Source organism: Oncorhynchus mykiss, chromosome 3 (genome assembly GCF_057628025.1).
Source record: "Oncorhynchus mykiss isolate SJ-2025 chromosome 3, ASM5762802v1, whole genome shotgun sequence".
NCBI lineage: Eukaryota > Metazoa > Chordata > Actinopteri > Salmoniformes > Salmonidae > Oncorhynchus > Oncorhynchus mykiss.
The window spans coordinates 12,595,620-12,619,923 of record NC_143024.1 but is presented as its reverse complement, the minus strand read 5'-3'; the positions used below and the strand labels follow the sequence as shown (position 1 = coordinate 12,619,923).

Below are 24,304 nucleotides of genomic sequence, written 5' to 3'. Positions count from 1 at the left end.
AGTCAAACGAATTTGAAATGAACCAAGTATATGTTATATTGTTTTGTTGTTACTGTTTAGCAACTTACTCACATTATTCATGGAAGAATATGTCAAATGCTTGTTGTTTTGAGCAAACTTGCCTCCTTTGACTCTATTCAACATGAATAAGTTCATGTTTTCATGAAATTTAATTTATTTGTTTGTAACATTGTTTTTGCTTGTGTGGTTTTAATGAACCTATACACTATATATACAAATGTATGTGGACCCCCTTCAAATGAGTGGATTTGGCTACCGCCGAGTGCTGAAGCGCGTAAAAATCGCCTGTCCTCGTTTGCAACACTCACTACCGAGTTACAAACTGCCTCTGGAAGCAACTTCAGCACAATAACTTTTCGTCGGGAGCTTCATGAAATGGGTTTCCATTGCCAAGCAGCCTCACACAAGCCTAAGATCACCAAACGCAATGCAGTCAGATGGACAAATCTGGGTTTGGTGGATGCCAGGAGAATGCTACCTGCCTGAATGCATAGTTTGGTGGAGGAGGAATAATGGTCTGGGGCTGTTTTTCATGGTTCGGGCTAGGCCCCTTAGTTCCAATGAAGGGAAATCTTAATGCTACAGCATACAATGACATTCTAGACCAGTCTGTGCTTCCAACATGGTGGCAACAGTTTGGGGAAGGCCCTTTCCAGTTTCAGCAGGACAATGCCCCTGTGCACAAAGCGAGGTCCATACAGAAATGATTTGTCAAGATCGGTGTGGAGGAACATGACTGGCCTGCACAGAGCCCTGACCTCAACCCCATTGAACACCTTTGGGATAAATTGGAATGCCGACTGTGAGCCAGACCTAATCGCCCAACGTCAGTGTCTGGCCTCACATGCTCTTGTGGCTGAATGGAAGTAAATCCCTGCAGCAATGTTCCGACATCTAGTGGAAAGACTTCCCAGAAGAGTGAAGGCTGATATAGCAGCAAAAGGGGGACCAAATCCATATTAATGTCCATGATTTTATAATGAGATGTTCCACGAGCAGGTGTCATATTGTTATTTATATTGCTACCAAATAAAATGATGCTTCAATTTGTTAGTCATTTATTTGTATTTACTCAGATGGTAATATTATCCCTCCGACTAATACACTCGTTTTAAACATTTTAATGTGACTCCCTAATTAGGATCCCAGGGGAAACAATGACCAAAAGTAAGGTTCTTACTACCCTATCACATAATTCAAACAGGTATGGTGTGTTTTTGAAATGTGTTGTCTACTGTTCTTGTCTACAATTCACAATATTGCAACGTAATACGTCAAGTATATTCGTGACGTTGATTATAAAGTGAGTGACCTAAGGGGTGCTCAAACGCAATGATATTGTCACTGTCCCTATTTTTTTTAATTGTATTTTTTAATTTAACTAGGTATGTCGGTTAAGAACGTTTTATTATTTGCAATGACGGACTAGGAACCATAGGTTAACTTTTCCTAGGGGCAGAAAGGGGATATTTTTACCTTGTCAGCTCGAGAATTCGATCTAGCAACCTTTTGATTACTAGTCCAGTAGCGCTCTAAATACTACCTGCCGCCCACTAGCCGCAATCAAGTGCTAGTCGAAACTAGGAAACTCGGAAATGTTCGACTTGCTAACTGGTTGTAGTTATTCACGTGCCGCGTTCAACAAATGAGCAGATCGAAATTTCCGAGTTTCCTAGTTCCGACTAGCACGTGAACATAGCCCCTCTGCCCTTTCTCGCTCCACTCTCCCACCCCATGCTTATGCTCCAGCTGCTAGCGCCGCTGCCTGCTGGTGTCTGTAGCTGACTCCCCTCACTGGCACACATATTCAATGTACAGGTAGCTTAGACCATGACAGGCATCGCCGCTGCCTCCTTCTTCTCTAACATTTGTAGGTTCGGTGGTTGCGGACTCCACTTCGAATCGTTGGCCGAACTCATCGTGCACATTGAGGATAACCACATCGGTAAGCATTGAACGAACCAAACAAACAGTCAATCTGTGCTCATTCCACTTCTGCAATTGCCCTGGCTAGGGCTAGCTCGAACCAGTTAGCTAACTATAGCTACTTCCTGCGTCTGACAGCGCTGTTGTTAGGTGTGGTATTGATGGGACGTTTGTCTTTAGATTTTGTTTACTTACTGTCACGTTATAGCATTGCAATATATAGCTACAAACTGCACGATTGGGAACCATCTCGTACTTCGGGAGCGCCAGTTGGTCAATGCATTCAACGTTTACGCACGGAACCGTGTTGAGCTATTGCTCACTCTAACATGGCATTTGCAGCCCTGTCTGTTTGCAGCACCAGGCCTAGGCAAGCTACGTTGCAAACACTTGCTAGATACTGCAACTAGCAGCGCAATGATAGAACGAACAGTGGTGAAAAAAATACTGATTTGTTATACTTAAGTAAAAGTAAAGATGCATTAGTAGAAATTGACTCAAGTAAAAGTGAGTGATCCAGTAAAATACTACTTGAGTAAAAGCATTTGGTTTTATGTATACTTATTAAGTATCAAGAGTAAACATAAATCATTTAAAAATCCTTATATTAAGCAAACCAGACGGCACCATTTTCTTGTTTTTTATTTATTTACGGCTAGCAAGGGGCACATTCTAACACTCAGACGTAATTTACTAACGAATAATGTGTATTTAGGGAGTTCGCCAGATCAAAGGCAGTAGGGATGACCAAATATGTTATTTTGATAAGTGCGTACATGTTTCTGGCCTGCTAAGCATTCAAAAGGTATCAAGTACTTTTGGGTGTCAGGGAAAATGTATGGAGTAAAAATTCAATTTTCTTTAGGAATGTAAGGAAGTAAAAGTTGTCACAAATATAAATAATAAAGTACAGATACCCCCAAAATCTACTTAAGTAACACTTTAAAGTATTTTTACTTGAGTACTTTACACCACTGAGAACGAACCACTGTTGACAACTTGAGTAGCTTTAAATAAACCTAATTGAAGATCAAGCTCCTTGGTAACTAGTTAGTTTGTTGACAATTACTGTTTTTACACTTCTAACGGTGCCTTCCTTGTTACTATGAGATTACAATGGCCATGGGGCTCAGATCACAGTGCAATATAAGTTTAGTTACAATGTTATACTCATGCATTATAATTGCATTCAGAATGTGTGAGTCTCTCGCTCTCACACAAACTGCTAGAGTATGCAGTTGTGCAGCAGACAGTAGAGGAGTACAGAACAGTGAAGGTGAATGTTAGTCACCCTGGGAGACGCGTGGGCGTGAGTCTTGTGCTGCACAGAGTTACTGAATATTGATGAACCTGGATGTGGGTCACACCAAGCCCCCACCTCTTCTCACTCACACATGATGTTGTCCCTCAAGGGTCACAGTAACAGAAGATCCTCCCATATTGATTAAGCTTCTATCACTGTGAACATGATGCCTGTCTCTGATCAGCTGGCAACCATTCCTAAAGACTCCAACCAACCACTGCATTCAGTCAGGCCTGACAGGATTCTGGCTCAAGATAAAGGCAGTCTGTCTTGTTGGCTTTTTAGCTCCATGACATCACCCCAGTCCTGAATGATAAACAATCTGTTCCAAAATCAATCGTATCCCTTGGCTGAACCCCAGACAGATCCCCTTGACACACAGAGAACCCCAGACAGAGCCCCTTGACACACAGAGAACCCCAGACAGAGCCCCTTGACCAGTCCAAAACCATGAGATGCAGTGCATTCGGAAAGTATTCAGGGCCCTTGAATTATTCCACATTTTGTTACGTTAAAGCCTTATTCTAAAAATTATTAAGTTGTTTTTTCCCCTCATCAATCTAATCAGTATTAAAGTATTAAAGTATTAAAAACAAAAAAACAGAAACATCACATTTACATAAGTCTTCGGACCCTTTACGCAGTACTTTGTTGAATCACCTTTGGCAGCGATTACAACCTCGAGTCTTCTTGGGTATGACACTATAAGCTTGACACACCTGCATTTGTGTAGTTTCTCCCATTCTTCTCTCCAGATCCTCTCAAGCTGTGTCAGGTTGGATGGGGGGCGTCGCTGCACAGCCATCTCCCGAGATGTTTGATCAGGTTCAAGTCCAGGCTCTGTCTGGGCCACTCAAGGACATTCAGAGACTTGTCCCGAAGCCACTCCTGCGTTGTCTTGGATGTGTGCTTAGGGTCATTGTCCTATTGGAAGGTGAACCTTCACCCCAGTCTGAGGTCCTGAGTGCTCTCAAGCAGGTTTTCATCAAGGATCTCTGTACTTTTCTCTGTTTGTCTTTGGGCTCCCAAGTGGTGCAGCGGTCAAAGGCACTGCATTCTCAGTGCAAGAGGCATAGTCCCTGGGTCGAATCCAGGCTGCATCACATCCGGCCGTGATTGGGAGTCCCACAGGGCAGTGCACAATTGGCCCAGCGTTGTTAGAGTTTGGCAGGGGTAGACCGTCATTGTCAATAAGAATTTGTTCTTAACTGACTTGCCTAGTTAAATAAAATACAAATAACATCTTTCCCTCAATCCTGACAAGTCTCCCAGTCCCTGCCTCTGAAAAATATCCCAACAGCATGATGCTGCCACCACGCTTCACTGTAGGGATGGTGCCAAGTTTCCTTCAGATGTGACGCTTGGCATTCAGGCCAAAGAGTTCAATCTTGTTTCTCCTGGTCAGAGTCTTTTAGGTGCCTTTTGGCAAACTCCAAGCGAGTTGTCATGTGCCTTTTACTGAGGAGTGGCTTCCGTCTGGCCATTCTACCATAAAGGCCTGATCGGTGGAGTGCTGCAGAGATGGTTGTCCTTTTGAAAGGTCCTCCCATCTCCACAGAGGAACTCTGGAGCTCTGTCAGAGTCACGATTGGATTCTTTGTCACCTCCCTGACCAAGGCCCTTCTCCCCCGATTGCTCAGTTTGTCCGGGTGGCCAGCTCTAGGAAGAGTCTTGGTGGTTCCAAACTTCTTCCATTTAAGAATGATGGAGGCCACTGTGTTGTTGGGGACCTTCAATGCTACAGATAGGTTTTGGACCTTCAATGCTGCAGATAGGTTTAGGTCCCTCCCCCAGATCTGTGCCTCGACACAATCCTGTCTCGGAGCTCTATGGACAATTCCTTCAACATCATGGCTGTTTTTTTACTCTGACATGCACTGTCAACTGCGGGACCTTTTATATTGACAGGTGTGTGCTTTTCCAATCCAGGTCCAATCAATTTAATTTACCACATGTGGAGTCCAATCAAGTTGTAGAAAAATCTCAAGCATGATCAATGGAAACAGGAAGCACCTGAGCTCAATTTAAATTCTCATAGCAGAGGGTCTGAATACTTACATAAATACGGTTTTTCAGTTTTTTATTTTGATTACATTTGCAAACATTTCTAAACCTGTTTTTGCTTTTTCATTATGTGGTATTGTGTGTAGATCGATGAGGAAAACATTTTAGAATAAGGCTGTAAAGTAACAGAATGTGGAAAAAGGGAAGGGGTCTGAATACTTTCAGAATGCACTGTAGGTTCATGGCTGCCACGCTACGTAAAATTAAACATGTCACTGGGTGGAATGCAGGGAGAAGTCCTGGCAGGGTTGTAATCATTGCACCATTTGCTACTTTTAGAGGACATCAGTTTAATGACTAGGTTTCTGTCTAGTTTGTTCCACCACATCCTTTATCACTTCCTTTATAAAAATGGCATTACCAAAAACTGTTGAGGGAACACTGAAATCCAAATTCAATATATTTGCATTAATGCTGTGTAGACTAGGCCATATCGTAATGCTGTGTAGACTAGGCCGTATCGTAATGCTGTGTAGACTAGGCCATATCGTAATGCTGTGTAGACTAGGCCGTATCGTAATGCTGTGTAGACTAGCCCATATCTTGTAGGCCTGTTATTTGTATGTGTGTATTTAAAAATGGATCAAATTGAGGGGGCACGTGCTTTAGTTTTACTGGTGTGTGTTCATTTTGCGTGGTGGGGTTTTCTCAGGATCCGTGGGGATTGGAGAGGAGCTGTATGGTGACGAGGCATAGAGCACTACTTTTGACTGGAGCCCTATGGGTATCCAATGGGCCATGGTCAAAGTAGCGCTCTATAAAGGGAATAGGGTGCCTTTGGGATGTAGATAATGGACTGGCTGCATGGAGAGTGGATGGGTAATGAGAAACCCCCCTGTTCTCTCTGCTAGGCCTGGGAGGCTATAGGGCTGATCCCCCTGTTCTCTCTGATAGGTCTGGGAGGCTATAGGGCTGATCCCCCTGTTCTCTCTGATAGGTCTGGGAGGCTATAGGGCTGATCCCCCTGTTCTCTCTGATAGGTCTGGGAGGCTATAAGGCTGATCCCCCTGTTCTCTCTGATAGGTCTGGGAGGCTATAAGGCTGATCCCCCTGTTCTCTCTGATAGGTCTGGGAGGCTATAGGGCCAATCCCCCCTGTTCTCTCTGCTAGGCCTGGGAGGCTATAGGGCTGATCCCCCCCCCCCCCCCCTGTTCTCTCTGCCAGGCCTGGGAGGCTATAGGGCTGATCCCCCCCCCTGTTCTCTCTGCTAGGCCTGGGAGGCTATAGGGCTGACCCCCCTGTTCTCTCTGCTAGGCCTGGGAGGCTATAGGGCTGATCCCCCTGTTCTCTCTGATAGGTCTGGGAGGCTATAGGGCTGATCCCCCTGTTCTCTCTGATAGGTCTGGGAGGCTATAAGGCTGATCCCCCTGTTCTCTCTGATAGGTCTGGGAGGCTATAAGGCTGATCCCCCTGTTCTCTCTGATAGGTCTGGGAGGCTATAGGGCCAATCCCCCCTGTTCTCTCTGCTAGGCCTGGGAGGCTATAGGGCTGATCCCCCCCCCCCCCCCTGTTCTCTCTGCCAGGCCTGGGAGGCTATAGGGCTGATCCCCCCCCCTGTTCTCTCTGCTAGGCCTGGGAGGCTATAGGGCTGACCCCCCTGTTCTCTCTGCTAGGCCTGGGAGGCTATAGGGCTGACCCCCCTGTTCTCTCTGCTAGGCCTGGGAGGCTATAGGGCCGACCCCCCTGTTCTCTCTGCTAGGCCTGGGAGGCTATAGGGCTGACCCCCCTGTTCTCTCTGCTAGGCCTGGGAGGCTATAGGTATAGGCTACATGGGGCCTTCCCGTCAGTGTTCCTGCTGTGGTAGCCTAACATACCACTGTTTAGCCGTGATATGGCTGTAGCCTCCATGATGCTGTTTAGAATGTTGAATTTTGTACAATAACTCATTGTATTAGTAATGACACAGTCTAGGCCTAAACTATCTATTTCAGATGACATTTTAAATCCCATGCATTTCCCCAGTATTCATAGGGGTCCTAGTTTGATTGTTAAACATTCAAAATGTTTAGTTGTATTTATTCAGAAGCCTATATTAGTTTAGTTTGACTGTGTTGGTGCAGAGAGGGAGCAGATATTTACATTGAGTTAATCTGACCAACAGAGGGAGACGTGTCCACCGTCTGAGAGTGAGACAGCTGGGAAACGGCCTTCAACACTTCAGGTTGCCACAATGGGCTCCCAAATGGCGCAGAGGTCTAAGGCACTGCATCACAGTGTTAGAGCCGTCACTACAGACCCTAGTTCAGTTCCAGGCTGTATCGCAACCAGCCGTGATTGGGAGTCTCATAAGGCAGTGCACAATTGGCCCGGGTTAGGGTTTGGCCGGGGTAGGCCGTCATTGTAAATAAGAATTTGTTCTTAACTGACTTGCCTAGTTATGGTTCAAGATACACACAGTGAGACAGTTGGGGAATCTGCCTGCAACACTTCCGGTTGCCACAATACACAGTGACAGCTGGAATATGAGGGTCATTCCTAGACTACAACACCTGAGGAATTCCATATCACCAGGAAGCTGAAGGACATTCTAGATTGTAGATACTGAGCACTACACAGTCAAACTAGCCTCTCTTGAAAAGAGTTTAGAAACATCCACTACATATGCACCAGTTTTACACGTTGGCCTACATTATATCTGCAGGTTCTGACCCAATAAATCCACCATCCTAGGGATCCAGACTGCTAAAGTATGGAAGCCAACCTGGTCCAGCCCAAACAAAGGCTCTGGCCCAGCCCAATAGAATGACCTGGCCCAGCCCAAACAAAGGCTCTGGCCCAGTCCAATAGAAAGACCTGGCCCAGCTCCAGCTAGAGGTTGACACAGGAACAGAATTCCTGCAGGAACGGGATTGAAATTCTAGAGTCAAATTTGGGACAAGATGGTCAGTCCACAGGAAGTACAGGAATTTATTTTTAAACTGAGTTATTTTTGTGTTATAAGCAGTTTTAGGAGGCCACATCATTTTTGAACAGTAACACGATTTCTTCAGTCTTCAATCACTAATTAAAACATATAGAATTGGCCTTTATCTGCTAGGCAGGCAACGAAAAGTAGCTAGCTAACAGTGAACTAACTGCTCTCTCTTCTAATGAGCAGCCCAAAATGAGTCTGTTGCTATGGAAACTCACACATAGCAGAGTGCAGGGAGGGGACAGAGTGGAGCAGCTAACAGAGGAAGGTATTTCTACTCGTTAAAATGAGGACAGGACAGGAAGGGAGGGATTTTTATCAGGACAGAAAAGTTGTGGGGGTTATAGAACTGTTGCGGGATCGGGACTGTACGGGAAAACATTTGACAGGACAAGATGGCACAGGAATGCATTTTCACTCCCATGTCAACCTCTAACCCCAGCCGCCCAGACCCAGCCCAACCCTCAGTCCTAGCCCAGCCCAGCCATAACCCCCAGCCCAACCCTCAGTCCTAGCCCAGCCCAGCCATAACCCCCAGCCCAGCCCAACCCTCAGTCCTAGCCCAGCCCAGCCATAACCCCCAGCCCAACCCTCAGTCCTAGCCCAGCCCAGCCATAACCCCCAGCCCAACCCTCAGTCCTAGGCCAGCCCAGCCATAACCCCCAGCCCAGCCCAACCCTCAGTCCTAGCCCAGCCTAGCCATAACACCCAGCCTAACCCTCAGTCCTAGCCCAGCCCAGCCATAACCCCCAGCCCAGCCCAACCCTCAGTCCTAGCCCAGCCCAACCCCCAGCCCAACCCTCAGTCCTAGCCCAGCCCCAGCCATAACCCTAGCCCCCAGGCCCAACCCCCAGCCCTCAGACATAACCACAAGTGCCAGGCCCAGCCCAGTCGTGCCGAGCTCAGTCCTGCCCAGCCCGGTCTTTAATATCCTATATCCCTCCTTTAGCCCTCTGATTGTGTGCTGTGCATGTGTCCAAGGTGTTAGCCCAAGGAGGGGGGCTCCCAACACTTCCAACGACTTATTGGGGAATAACGAGCCAATTAGTACTGCCCAGAGTGGAAAAACTCCACAGCTCCCCTGCCTCTCAACACACACACACACACTGATCCCTCTCTTAGGTCTGCTGCCCTGTGCCCGCCTTCGCCTCACAGGAGTGCGAAATCTGCCGCATCCTGCCAAGCGGATTACAACGAGGGTGCTTGATTTGGCGTTTCTTCCTCCTCATCTGGTGGCCTGCTGCTCTCAAACACATTCTGCTGTATAATTAGGGAAGGGGCCTGGAAAACAAGCTCACAAGGCATTCTTGTCCGCATATTTTCCTTCCATGTTCCAGCCGGGAGCCTCCTGTTTGGGGTTGTGAGCAGTAGGGGGCAGCGGTGGGTCGTTGATGAGAGGCCCCTGTGCTAAAACAGTGGGTGCTTATTTGTCCTATTTCAAGTGTGTATTATACAAATGTGTGATTTGGAAATGTGTTTTTGGCATATCCCAACTCCCCCTGAGACACCCTGTGGTCGCAGCTAGGGTCGGCCATTATCAACTGGAGCAATTTAGGGTTCAGTGCCTCGCTCAAGGGCACATCGACAGATTTTTACACTTGGTTGGCTCTGGAATTCGAACTAGCGACATTTCAGTTACTGGTCCAACACTCTAACCGCTAGGCTTCCTGCCACCCATTTGAAAGAGCTGTATGGATCAAGCATCTCGGTGGGAGAGCTGATCCAGGATCAGTTTAGCATTTTGGATCACAATGAATAAGAGTACATGGACATGGAGGACACAATCCTAGATCAGCATCCCCTGGTGCCCCTAAAGAGGTGATGCTTTTCACAAGCATCATGTGACTGGATATATCTACTGAATGTGTTCCTGCTCATAGTGTGTAAAGAAAGTTACTGTTATTTCCTGCTCATAGTGTGTAAAGAAAGTTACTGTTATTTCCTGCTCAGAGCGTGTAAAGAAAGTTACTGTTATTTCCTGCTCAGAGCGTGTAAAGAAAGTTACTGTTATTTCCTGCTCATAGTGTGTAAAGAAAGTTACTGTTATTTCCTGCTCAGAGCGTGTAAAGAAAGTTACTGTTGTTTCCTGCTCAGAGCGTGTAAAGAAAGTTACTGTTATTTCCTGCTCATAGTGTGTAAAGAAAGTTACTGTTATTTCCTGCTCATAGAGCGTGTAAAGAAAGTTACTGTTTCCTGCTCATAGAGCGTGTAAAGAAAGTTACTGTTATTTCCTGCTCATAGTGTGTAAAGAAAGTTACTGTTATTTCCTGCTCATAGAGCGTGTAAAGAAAGTTACTGTTTCCTGCTCATAGAGCGTGTAAAGAAAGTTACTGTTGTTTCCTGCTCAGAGCGTCTAAAGAAAGTTACTGTTTCCTGCTCAGAGCGTGTAAAGAAAGTTACTGTTGTTTCCTGCTCATAGTGTGTAAAGAAAGTTACTGTTGTTTCCTGCTCATAGTGTGTAAAGAAAGTTACTGTTGTTTCCTGCTCATAGTGTGTAAAGAAAGTTACTGTTATTTCCTGCTCATAGTGTGTAAAGAAAGTTACTGTTGTTTCCTGCTCAGAGCGTCTAAAGAAAGTTACTGTTGTTTCCTGCTCAGAGCGTCTAAAGAAAGTTACTGTTTCCTGCTCATAGAGCGTGTAAAGAAAGTTACTGTTGTTTCCTGCTCATAGAGTGTAAAGAAAGTTACTGTTGTTTCCTGCTCATAGTGTGTAAAGAAAGTTACTGTTGTTTCCTGCTCAGAGCGTGTAAAGAAAGTTACTGTTGTTTCCTGCTCATAGAGCGTGTAAAGAAAGTTACTGTTATTTCCTGCTCATAGTGTGTAAAGAAAGTTACTGTTGTTTCCTGCTCAGAGCGTCTAAAGAAAGTTACTGTTGTTTCCTGCTCAGAGCGTGTAAAGAAAGTTACTGTTGTTTCCTGCTCATAGTGTGTAAAGAAAGTTACTGTTGTTTCCTGCTCATAGTGTGTAAAGAAAGTTACTGTTGTTTCCTGCTCATAGAGCGTGTAAAGAAAGTTACTGTTGTTTCCTGCTCATAGAGTGTGTAAAGAAAGTTACTGTTGTTTCCTGCTCAGAGCGTGTAAAGAAAGTTACTGTTGTTTCCTGCTCATAGAGTGTAAAGAAAGTTACTGTTGTTTCCTGCTCATAGAGCGTGTAAAGAAAGTTACTGTTGTTTCCTGCTCATAGAGCGTGTAAAGAAAGTTACTGTTGTTTCCTGCTCATAGTGTGTAAAGAAAGTTACTGTTGTTTCCTGCTCATAGTGTGTAAAGAAAGTTACTGTTGTTTCCTGCTCATAGAGCGTGTAAAGAAAGTTACTGTTGTTTCCTGCTCATAGCGTGTAAAGAAAGTTACTGTTGTTTCCTGCTCATAGAGCGTGTAAAGAAAGTTACTGTTGTTTCCTGCTCATAGAGCGTGTAAAGAAAGTTACTGTTGTTTCCTGCTCAGAGCGTCTAAAGAAAGTTACTGTTGTTTCCTGCTCAGAGCGTGTAAAGAAAGTTACTGTTTCCTGCTCATAGAGCGTGTAAAGAAAGTTACTGTTTCCTGCTCATAGAGTGTAAAGAAAGTTACTGTTGTTTCCTGCTCATAGAGCGTGTAAAGAAAGTTACTGTTGTTTCCTGCTCATAGAGCGTGTAAAGAAAGTTACTGTTGTTTCCTGCTCAGAGCGTGTAAAGAAAGTTACTGTTTCCTGCTCATAGTGTGTAAAGAAATGTACCATTGTCCTAATTGCAGTACTTTTCAAGTGTTTTGAGGACACAGCCTGACATAAACAGATATTCTCCCATCAGCCCTGGGATTCAAACCGTCAACCCTTACTGGCCCATCTGTCTAACTTCGAGGCTACCACCGCCCATAAATGCTGAGGTCTATTACAACTTCAACACCATTTCCAGTGAATATGTTGCAAGGTGGTGTGGCTTCACGGGACTCTGTTTAGTGGTTCTGCCTCCGTTTCCCCTAATTACAAACTCTATATTTCCACTCTGATATGAAAACAGACTTAAGCCGCTAATGTGAATATTGGCCGGTCCACTAAGTCCATTAACCCCTTCCAACCCTCAGCAGGGTTTATCACAACAGGTGCTAATGGATCCTGAACTAAATACTGAATGGCACCCTATTCCCTATATAGTGCACTACTAGGGCCCTGGTCAAAAGTACTGCACTATATAGGGAATAGGGTGCCATTTGGGACATAGCCCTGGACTGGCTCTCTAAAACTGACTGGGGAATAACAGGAGCTTTAAGGCCAATTTCAGCACAACCACCATGTTATGGTAAGCTCCCCAATGGTCCTGTAGTGGTCTAGTAGTGGTTAAACTGACCAATGGTGGGTTTAGTTTGTCCCAGCTCAGATCTCTCTGTGTGTTCTATGGGAGACAGGTCAGTGTAGGACCAGAGAGAGAGAGAGCCTTATCCTCGGTTATGTAGCCCTGGCTGTGTCTCAGGCTGGCAGGGATGGAGGTGAGCCCCAGACAATCTGTCTGCCTTTTGTCTGTCTGCCTGCTCTAACAATGGGTGTGTTTGTAGCTGCTCTCTGCACAGGGGGCTCATTTAGGGGCTCGAGGAATGCACCCCCAAAAATCTGCTGAGCGGAAATAATACATTTGGGAAGCAGTAACTGGCGCCCCGATCTCTGCACCTGGTGGACCTAATTACATTTACTGCCCCTCCCCCGGCTGACACTTGTGCTGCAGACAGTTTAGTCAGTCAGTTAGTCACCCCTACCAGTAACACACACAATGGCTGACACCAGTCCAGTCAGTCACTGCTCTGGCCCTCAGTGCTGTTCTCAGTCAGGAGGTGACTAACTCTGACTCTATAACAGTCTTTATACTGTAGTGGAGCTGTAGTAGATAACTAACTCTGACTCTATAACACAACTGTCTTTATACTGTAGTGGAGCTGTAGTCGTCTGACTCTATAACATAACTGTCTTTATACTGTAGTGGAGCTGTAGTCGTCTGACTCTATAACAGAACTGTCTTTATACTGTAGTGGAGCTGTAGTAGATAACTAACTCTGACTCTATAACAGAACTGTCTTTATACTGTAGTGGAGCTGTAGTAGTCTGACTCTATAACAGAACTGTCTTTATACTGTAGTGGAGCTGTAGTAGTCTGACTCTATAACAGAACTGTCTTTATACTGTAGTGGAGCTGTAGTAGTCTGACTCTATAACAGAACTGTCTTTATACTGTAGTGGAGCTGTAGTAGTCTGACTCTATAACAGAACTGTCTTTATACTGTAGTGGAGCTGTAGTCGTCTGACTCTATAACAGAACTGTCTTTATACTGTAGTGGAGCTGTAGTAGTCTGACTCTATAACAGAACTGTCTTTATACTGTAGTGGAGCTGTAGTCGTCTGACTCTATAACAGAACTGTCTTTATACTGTAGTGGAGCTGTAGTCGTCTGACTCTATAACAGTCTTTATACTGTAGTGGAGCTGTAGTCGTCTGACTCTATAACAGAACTGTCTTTATACTGTAGTGGAGCTGTAGTAGTCTGACTCTATAACAGAACTGTCTTTATACTGTAGTGGAGCTGTAGTAGTCTGACTCTATAACAGAACTGTCTTTATACTGTAGTGGAGCTGTAGTAGTCTGACTCTATAACAGAACTGTCTTTATACTGTAGTGGAGCTGTAGTAGTCTGACTCTATAACAGAACTGTCTTTATACTGTAGTGGAGCTGTAGTAGTCTGACTCTATAACAGAACTGTCTTTATACTGTAGTGGAGCTGTAGTAGATAACTAACTCTGACTCTATAACAGTCTTTATACTGTAGTGGAGCTGTAGTAGTCTGACTCTATAACAGAACTGTCTTTATACTGTAGTGGAGCTGTAGTAGTCTGACTCTATAACAGAACTGTCTTTATACTGTAGTGGAGCTGTAGTAGTCTGACTCTATAACAGAACTGTCTTTATACTGTAGTGGAGCTGTAGTAGTCTGACTCTATAACAGAACTGTCTTTATACTGTAGTGGAGCTGTAGTCGTCTGACTCTATAACAGAACAGTCTTTATACTGTAGTGGAGTTGTAGTAGATAACTAACTCTGACTCTATAACACAACTGTCTTTATGTTGTAGTAGATAGCCTGCAGGCTGTGTTGATATTACACATTCACTAGGGGATCTGGTTTTGGGGTGTGTGTGTGTGTGTGTGTGTGCGTGCCTGTGTGCGTGCGTGCATTGCCTATGTGTTTTCAGTCAAGTTTCACATCTGAGGTTCAGTCATTGTACAATCAGCCGTGTTATTTAAATCTCTGCAGTAGCAGCAGATTACAGGCTACCAACCAGTGAAGTGCAGTTTGACTCTGTGGTTTAATTTCCTCTGTGGAAGTGGTACCAGGACTCTGGCCAGTGTCCCCCACTGCTCAGACCCACCATAAACATGTCACCATGAACCTTGCCACTCCACGCTGTCCAACAGTGTGCTGGGCTGAGGGGGAAGGGGCTGCTGGGATAGGTGACTGACTGGCTGGTTGGTGGAAATAAATGGGGTACAGGGGGCGTCACTTCCTGTCTTGCCTCAGGAAGGCGTGTTGTGTGATGATTGTGATCACCGTCCGTCCTGTGGTTGGCAGGCCCATGCAGTCTGGAGTCTGGACATAGTGAGGGGTCTCTAACTATCTGGACATAGTGAGGGGTCTCTAACTATCTGGACATAGTGAGGGGTCTCTAACTATCTGGACATAGTGAGGGGTCTCTAACTATCTGGACATAGTGAGGGGTCTCTAACTATCTGGACATAGTGAGGGGTCTCTAACTAACTGGACATAGTGAGGGGTCTCTAACTATCTGGACATAGTGAGGGGTCTCTAACTAACTGGACATAGTGAGGGGTCTCTAACTATCTGGACATAGTGAGGGGTCTCTAACTAACTGGACATAGTGAGGGGTCTCTAACTATCTGGACATAGTGAGGGGTCTCTAACTAACTGGACATAGTGAGGGGTCTCTAACTATCTGGACATAGTGAGGGGTCTCTAACTAACTGGACATAGTGAGAGGTCTCTAACTAACTGGACATAGTGAGGGGTCTCTAACTATCTGGACATAGTGAGGGGTCTCTAACTAACTGGACATAGTGAGGGGTCTCTAACTATCTGGACATAGTGAGGGGTCTCTAACTATCTGGACATAGTGAGGGGTCTCTAACTAACTGGACATAGTGAGGGGTCTCTAACTATCTGGCCTAACTAGAATTGGGCCGTTAAGTCATGTCTGCCTCTTACTGATGCTGCTGGGATGTTTTCAGTCTCACCTTACTACCTTTTACAGGCCTGTCAGTGAGTTTGTTAAAAGCCACAACTAATTGAGTCACTTTGTTCATTTGTGTTCACTGATTTAAAGTTTTCTTCCTGTACCTGCTTGCCAGTCACTGGCTCGAGGAGGGAGGGTGTTGTCTTTGTCACAGCATCAGGTGACTTTAACAAAACCAATACACCCTAGAACCAAAAGACAGACAGACCACCGCTGTGGACCACCTGTGTGGATGGTTTAGCCCTCTCTCCTCTCCAGGAGACACCCTGGTCCTAATCGGGGTCCACACCCTGGTCCTAATGGGTGGGGGGTCCACACCCTGGTCCTAATGGGTGGGTGGGGGGGGGGGGGGGTCGTCCACACCCTGGTCCTGGTGGTCCGTCAGGGGGATGGGGGATCAGAGGGGGCCATGGAGGTCTCTGTGCAGGTGGCCCCAGAGGGGAGCGGTTGGTTGGGTCTCTGGGAAGTTGGCCCCTCTAGCTGGCCCCCTACCAGACACACGGACACACACTCACGCCAGCTGAGGTGTGTGTGATTTACAGTGTGTGTGAGTGGATTGATCCAGGGCTAATAGAGTGGTCGGTGAGCAGCCCTCCATTACTCTGCTCTCTGCTCCTTGTGCTGCTCATTATCATTATTCACTTGTATTTAATCATGGGAGCCCCATTGAGACCACGGTCTGATTTGTAGTGGTTCTCTGACATCAAATAAAATATAGAATAACCAGTACATTACGTTAGAACATCACAAACATCACAGGCATCATAAACAAATGATTAGTCAATCAAAACAATTGCACACCTCGGTGAACTCATTTTATCATCAGGGTTTTAAAATGACTAGTGGCACCAGGGAATCCAAATGTCATGAATGTTGTAAGTGATTCCAATAATGTTGATCATGAAAACTAAAAGTGGATTTGCCTAGTTCGGCAGAGGAATCTCAAGAGTTAACCAATCCTGTGGACGGGTTTGGAATCACGGTTTTATACGTTAACAATGAAGTTAGGTAAGTCGGAAGCTTGTATAGTAGAGCTTTGTCAACAGAAAGAGAGTAATGAAGTGATGTACAGGACTTTAAGGAGGAGCTGCCAACCTTTTGATACAGGATGCAGTGATGCATATTAAAACTGTCACCTGTGATAAAGTGAAGGATGCCACGGTAGACTGACGGCATCCAATGGTTTCAGATTATTGGCTGCTACACTCCCATGAATGGTGTCACCTGTGATAAAGTGAAGGATGCTACGGTAGACTGACGGCATCCAATGGTTTAAGATTAGTGGCTGCTACACTCCCATGAATGGTGTCACCTGTGATAAAGTGAAGGATGCTACGGTAGACTGACGGCATCCAATGGTTTAAGATTAGTGGCTACTACACTCCCATGAATGGTGTCACCTGTGATAAAGTGAAGGCCGCTACGGTAGACTGCATCCGAAGTATTTCTATGAGAATTAGAAAACATCATACATTTAGTTTTACTGCATGAAGTACCATTCTAAGTCAACAAGGACTTTCTGCTAGGTGACAATCAGACTGCAGTTCCAAAAGCCTGGTCAGCCATAGAGGCAAAAGCTTACATAACAGTGTCATCTGCACACAAATGAATGTTACAGGTTTTTGCAGATAGACCAATATTATTTATATAAATAGTGAAGAGGACAGGTCCCAAAATCAACCCCCGGCAGGACACCTTTAGCAATTTCAAAGTAACTGGACTTGACACCATCAGAAAGCACGTAGTGTCCTATCTGACAGATACAGTTGAAGTGGGAAGTTTACATACACCTGAGCCAAATACATTTAAACTCAGTTTTTCACAATTCCTGACATTTAATCCTAGTAAAAATTCCCTGTGGTCAGTAAGGATCACCACTTTATTTTAAGAATGTGAAATGTCAGAATAATAGTATAGAGAATTATTTATTTCAGCTTTTATTTCTTTTATCACATTCCCAGTGGGTCAGAAGTTTACTTACTATTCTTACTATTTTTACTATTTATTGCCTTTAAAATGTTTAACTTGGGTCAAATGTTTCGGGTAGCCTTCCACAAGCTTACCACAATAAGTTGGATGAATTTTGGCCCATTCCTCCTGACAGACCTGGTGTAACTGAGTCAGGTTTGTAGGCCTTAAAAAGCTTGCACACGCTTTTAAAGTTCTGCCCACACATTTTCTATAGGATTGAGGTCAGGGCTTTGTGATGGCCACTCCAATACCTTGACTTTGTTGTCCTTAAGCCATTTTGCCACAACTTTGGAAGTATGCTTGGGGTCATTGTCCATTTGGAAGACTCATTTGCGACCAAGCTTTAACTTTCTGACTTATGTCTTGAGATGTTGCTTCAATATATCCACACAATTTTCCTCCCTCATGATGCCATCTATTTTGTGAAGTGCACCTGTCCCTCCTGCAGAAAAGCACCTCCAACATGATGCTGCCACCCCCTTACTTCATGGTTGGGATGGTGTTCTTCGGCTTGGAAGCCTCCCCCTTTTTCCTGCAAACATAACAATGGTTATTATGGCCAAACAGTTCTATTTTTGTTTCATCAGACCAGAGGACATCCAAAAAGATATTTGGTACGATATTTGTCCCCATGTGCAGTTCCAAACTGTAGTCTGGCTTTTTTATGGTGGTTTTGGAGCAGTGGCTTCTTCCTTGCTGAGTGGCCTTTCAGGTTATGTCAATATAGAACTCGTTTCACTGTGGATATACATACTTTTATACCTGTTTCCTCCATGCATCTTCACAAGTACCTTTGTTGTTGTTCTGGTATTGATTTGCACTTTTCGCACCAAAGTACGTTCACCTCTAGGAGACTGAACACGTCTCTTTCCTGAGCGGCATTATGACTGCATGGTCCCATGGTGTTTATACTTGCGTACTATTGTTTGTACAGATGAACGTGGTACCTTCAGGCATTTGGAAATTGCTCCCAAGGTTGAACCAGGCTTGTGGAGGTCTACAATTTTTTGCTGAGGTCTTGGTGGATTTATTTTGATTTTCCCATGATGTCAAGCAAAGAGGCACTGAGTTTGAAGGTAGGCCTTGAACTACATCCACAGGTACACCTCCAATTGATTCAAATGATGTCAATTAGCCTATCAGAAGCTTCTAAAGCCATGACATCATTTTCTGGAATTCTCCAAGCTGTTTAGTCAGTCACTTTAGTGTATGTAAACTTCTGACCCACTGGAATTGTGATACAGTGAATAAGTGAAATAATCTGTCTGTAAACAATGGTTGCAAAAATGACTTGTCATGCAAAAAGTAGATGTCCTAACCGACTTGCCAAAACTATAGTTTGTTAATAAGAAATTTGTGGAGTGGTTAAAAAACTAGTTTTAATGACTCCAACCTAAGTGTGTGTAAACTTCCGACGTCAACTGTAGTTCCCAAACCACTTGCAAGACGCCTGGTCGAGCCCATTTCAGACAACCTTTTGAATGAGTAGGCGATGGTTGACAGTATCGAAGGCCTTGGACAGGTCTATAAATATGGCAGCGTAGTGATTCCTATTATCTAAGCAATTTAATATATCATTTAAGACAAGCGCAGCTGCTGAAACTGTCCAGGTCTAAAACCAGACTGGTACACATTAAGAATAGAATTTGAAGTTAAGAAAGTTCTTAGCTGAGAATTTGCCAGTGATTGCAAAAATATTACAAGGCAATATAGTTTAGAAACTGGGCAGTAGGTATCCAGGTCAGAAGGATTCCCGTCTTTGTGAAGGGGAAGGACATGCTGCCTTCCAGATCTTAGGGATAGCCCCAGAAGCTGCAGTAGAAAGGGATAAAGCAAATCTGCACCGCTGGATTGTTGGACACATACTTTTTGCAAGGCACTTAATACATCATGGACGTGCATCATTCTATTCTATCTGTTTTAGAGGTGAATAAAGGACTCCATCTAGTGAAACTTGAGATATTTTCAGAAACCATTCTTTCAAACAGATGGCCAGCTGAGGCAAAATGCCTATTAAAAGCACCACAAATGTCTGTCTGTTATGGGACCAGAGGCTGTCTTAACCTGCTGGACCACTTTCCAGAATTTAGCTGGATTTCCACCACTCACAGATACACAATTCAATAAGTATGTTGACATTGCTTTTCTAACCAGAGTAAGACATCTATTTCTGAAATGTCTGAAGGACTGTCAGTCAGAGGTAGAATCAGTCAATCTAGCCTTAGCCCAAGCTAACTTTCTTTCATTAAATCTTTAAGACAATTGATGCGTGAACCATGGGTAGATCTGTCCTTTACCCTTAATCTCTTATATGGGGCATGGTTATCTGCAACAGAGATAAACAGAGAGGTAAAACATTTAAGTTTCTGATCATTAGGCATCTTAGAGGACTCCATGACTCTGCCCCTTTGTACTGATCATTAGGCCTCTTAGACAGGATTTCCTCACACAGGCACATATACACCCACCCTACCCCACATACACCCACCCTACCCCACAACCTGTCATGAGGTTGGCCTGGGGGTTAGGTTTATGACAGTCATAAATACCTCTTCCCCCTTTTTCCCCTCTCTACCCTACTGATGTTACATTTGCAAACCCCTTGGATAACATTTCCCCCCATCAGAAGGTGGGGGGAAATGAACTATATTCTGGTAATCCGACCAACTGAACATATGCGGTGGTACTTAATGAATATGATGTCAGTTCGGTTGTCATCTGAGACATTCTCATCAATGATAAGATGACATAAACTCTACAGTGGAAAGTCTACACATCAGAGTTATCGGATTCACATGGAATTGTTGTTAAATTTAAATGTTTGAATATACAATTATTTGTGATGGGATGAAATGTGATTTTAGCTTCTAAAATGTGAGATTTGGGTTTTCATAAGATAGGGTTCTGCTCAATCAGTGGCCCGCCCCTGTGAAGGGACATGGGCTATAAAACTTTTCAAACACGCCCTCCTCTCCCTTCCTATATAAGCCCATGACGACAATATAACCTCCTGTTCCGAGGACGTGAGGACGGCGGTCCGATGTCAGAATGGTTCAGATAATAACCACAGAACGAAGCCAACATCAGCGTGAGCTTTGGTTGCGAATGGTATGAACTTTGAACTCTTATTCACTACAGAAGTGATACCTCCTAGCCGTTGAGTTAGCAACGAGGGTTAGGAAGGAACAGACAGAGTATCCCGTCTACCACACAACGACGTTACTACAACGTATTCCATTTACCAGCAGAGACATTCTTCAAAGGACGAAGGACTCTGTTGGGCAACACGGCCTTCCATCTACCACCAACCTACCGAAGCGCAGCTCAGAGTAAATATTTATTGCGTTTTCCTTTTCCAAATGGCCGGTAATTTAGAATGCATAAGATAATGTATTTACGATAGCACAGCTTCTCCCTTTTTTCCTCAGTCTTCCCGCTCTTTCACTCAAACCCAGCCCTTTTCCTTTGTGTAACAAGCTGTCATATCTGTTCCGCCCGCTAGGGACGTTTTCCTTTATGACATAATTTGTAATCAAGTTATGATTTAATTATGTGTATGTGTAATTCTGTGTGATTAGTTAGGTATTTAGTAAATAAATAATTAAACCCAATTTTGTATTGCTGGTTCAACTTGTTAGCCAGGGTTCGTGCAGATAACCAAGAATTTACAACTTTCAGATGAGACTGAATTAAAATGACGATTAATATGGACTGCTATTGATGTAAAATATTACTAGGTCTTTAAGAGTTTATTCAGAAGATAACCGCTCTATAAATATTATTTTGTGGTGCCCGACTCTAGTTAATTACATTTACATGATTAGCTCAATCAGGTAATATTAATTACGGAGAAATTATTTTATAGCATGTCATATCATTTAATCCGGCATAGTCAAAGACACGACACACCCTACCCCACATCCACCCACCCTACCCCATATAATCCACTCTCCCAGCTTTTGGCAGGAGGGGAATAATGCAGTCATTAATGTGTCTTTCTAGCTTCATGTCTCCGAGCGTGTGGGAGAGGAGGTATGCAGCCCATCTCACAGTGGGTAAATAACACTTAATGAAACACTCAGTCTCAGTGGTGGAGCTCTGAGAGAAACCCTACCTACCTACCTCCCTCCAGACTGCTGAGGTTGATGTTTGGACCACTACAATACATTACCTGGTGGGAGACCACAAGCAAACACTACCACTGCCACGCACTAGTGTAGGCCTAATGCCCAAAAAAGGGGATGCATCCCAATTGGCACCCTATTTTCTGTGTAGTGCACTTCCTTTTGACCAGGGCCCATAGAGCTCTGGGCCCGTATCCACAAAGCATCTCAGAAAAGGTCCTAGGAATCCTGTTACAACCTGTTTTAAGACTAAAAAAACTCTCAGCTCAGAGTAGGTTTTAGGATGATGTTAAGACACTGCCCAGACTAGCTCTGAGCCAGCAGTAAAATCAACTCAGAAGTTGGTATTCACGATAGTTTGATCGTTATAATGTATGTTGTTGCACGGTCTAGATTATCTCTGGATTCATCGTACGGAAATATTTTTTAAATGTTTTAAATTGAACCTTTTATTTAACTAGGCAAGTTAGTTAAGAACAAATTCTTATTTACAATGCTGGCCTTCCGGGGAACAGTGGGTTTAACTGCCTTGTCCAGGGGAACAGTGGGTTTAACTGCCTTGTCCAGGGGAACAGTGGGTTTAACTGCCTTGTCCAGGGGAACAGTGGGTTTAACTGCCTTGTCCAGGGGAACAGTGGGTTTAACTGCCTTGTCCAGGGGAACAGTGGGTTTAACTGCCTTGTCCAGGGGAACAGTGGGTTTAACTGCCTTGTCCAGGGGAACAGTGGGTTTAACTGCCTTGTCCAGGGGAACAGTGGGTTTAACTGCCTTGTCCAGGGGAACAGTGGGTTTAACTGCCTTGTCCAGGGGAACAGTGGGTTTAACTGCCTTGTCCAGGGGAACAGTGGGTTTAACTGCCTTGTCCAGGGGAACAGTGGGTTTAACTGCCTTGTCCAGGGGAACAGTGGGTTTAACTGCCTTGTCCAGGGGCAGAATGACTTTTAAATTATTATTATTATTTTTTTTACCTTGTCAGCTCGGAGATTCGATAATGCAACTTTTTAGTTACTGGCCCAACGCTCTAACCACTAGGCCACCTGCCGCCCCAAATATCAAAACATTATTTCAACAGCTCCAAAGCAATTGCCTGACCATTGTTGTGGGGACCACTGACTGTCTTTATTCTATCAACAAGACTGCTGGTAACTCTTAACTGTTTAGGACATGAAGTCTCCTAAATATCTGTTGACCAGGTGGGACTCTTATGAGTAAAGAGGCTTCATGCATAGTTTTTATGTTTAGCCATAAGAGTAGGAATAAAATGTCTCGATCAATGTTCTACTCTGAGATGCTGCTATGTGGATACAGTCCCTGGTCAAAAGCAGTGTGTTTTTATAGAGAACTGGGATCCATTTGGGTTACAGCTGTATTCATAGTCAACCTAGTGCCAGGAGTCTTCCCTGGTTGACCATATGACCTGGCCAAGAACAACGCTGGGCCCTGAGTAATAGGGTGAGTAAAATCATTTTTGGGTCCTTGAAATACGCTATATAAAACCCATGTATTATGAATAAATAATTAAGTTATATACAACCCATGTATTATAATTATTAATAACTACCCTATATAAAACCCATGTATTATAATTATGAATAAATAACTATGCTATATAAAACCCATGTATTATAATTATTAATAGATAATTAGTAGGGCCCAGAGTTCTCCTGGTGATAAATGCACTTAACAAATCAAATGAATTATTTGTATTATTAAGTAGGTTATTATTATTAAGTCTACTCTCCCTTGCTACCACTAGGGTGTTCTCCTCTGTGGCTGGCTGGGTCAGACTCTGGTTCAGGTCTCACTGGTGTTGTAAAGACCAAGTGGTAGTATAGTGGTAGTAAATGAATAGCGGTAGTGGCACTATAGTGGAAGTAAATGAATAGCAGAAGTGGTACTATAGTGGTAGTGAATGAATAGCAGTAGTGGTACTATAGTGGAAGTATAGTGATAGTATAGTGGTAGTGGTATTATAGTGGTAGTGAATGAATAGCAGTAGTGGTACTATAGTGGTAGTGAATGAATAGCAGTAGTGGTACTATAGTGGAAGTATAGTGATAGTATAGTGGTAGTGGTATTATAGTGGTAGTGAATGAATAGCAGTAGTGGCACTATAGTGGAAGTATAGTGATAGTATAGTGGTAGTGGTGTTATAGTGGTAGTGAATGAATAGCAGTAGTGGCACTATAGTGGAAGTATAGTGATAGTATAGTGGTAGTGGTATTATAGTGGTAGTGAATGAATAGTGGTAGTAAAAACTGTCAGTAGTAATTTAGGCCGGTAGTCATTTGCGTTCTTGGGCACAGGGTTTATGGTGGTCTGCTTGAAACATGTTGGTATTATAGACTCAATCAGAGACATGTTGAAAATGTCAGTGAAGACACTTGCCTGTTGGTCAGCACATGCCCGGAGCACACGTCCTGGTAATCCGTCTGGCCCTGCAGCCTTGTGTATGTTGACCTGTTTAAAGGGCTTACTCACGTCGGCTACGGAGAGGGTGATCACACAGCCGTCCGGAACAGCTGATGCTCTCATGCATGCCTCAATGTTGCTTGCCTCGTAGCGAGCATAGAAGTGATTTATCTCGTCTGGTAGGCTCGTGTCACTGGGCAGCTCGCAGCTGTGCTTCCCTTTGTAGTCTGTAATAGTTTGCAAGCCCTGCCATATAAGACGAGCATCGAAGCCGGTGTAGTATGATTCAATCTTAGCCCTGTATTGACTC

General features: G+C 44.2%; 1 protein-coding gene across 1 annotated transcript in view; it reads left to right on the top strand.

Annotated features, from left to right (window-relative positions):
- Positions 1 to 1,622: 1,622 nt before the first annotated feature.
- Positions 1,623 to 24,304, top strand: part of LOC149984373 (juxtaposed with another zinc finger protein 1-like) — a 37,092-nt gene continuing 14,410 nt past the window's right edge. The window contains exon 1 of the mRNA XM_090221056.1: positions 1,623 to 1,966. Within this exon, the coding sequence (XP_090077182.1) occupies positions 1,852 to 1,966 (115 nt within the window). The 5' untranslated portion in view covers positions 1,623 to 1,851. The remainder of the gene's footprint in view (positions 1,967 to 24,304) is intronic.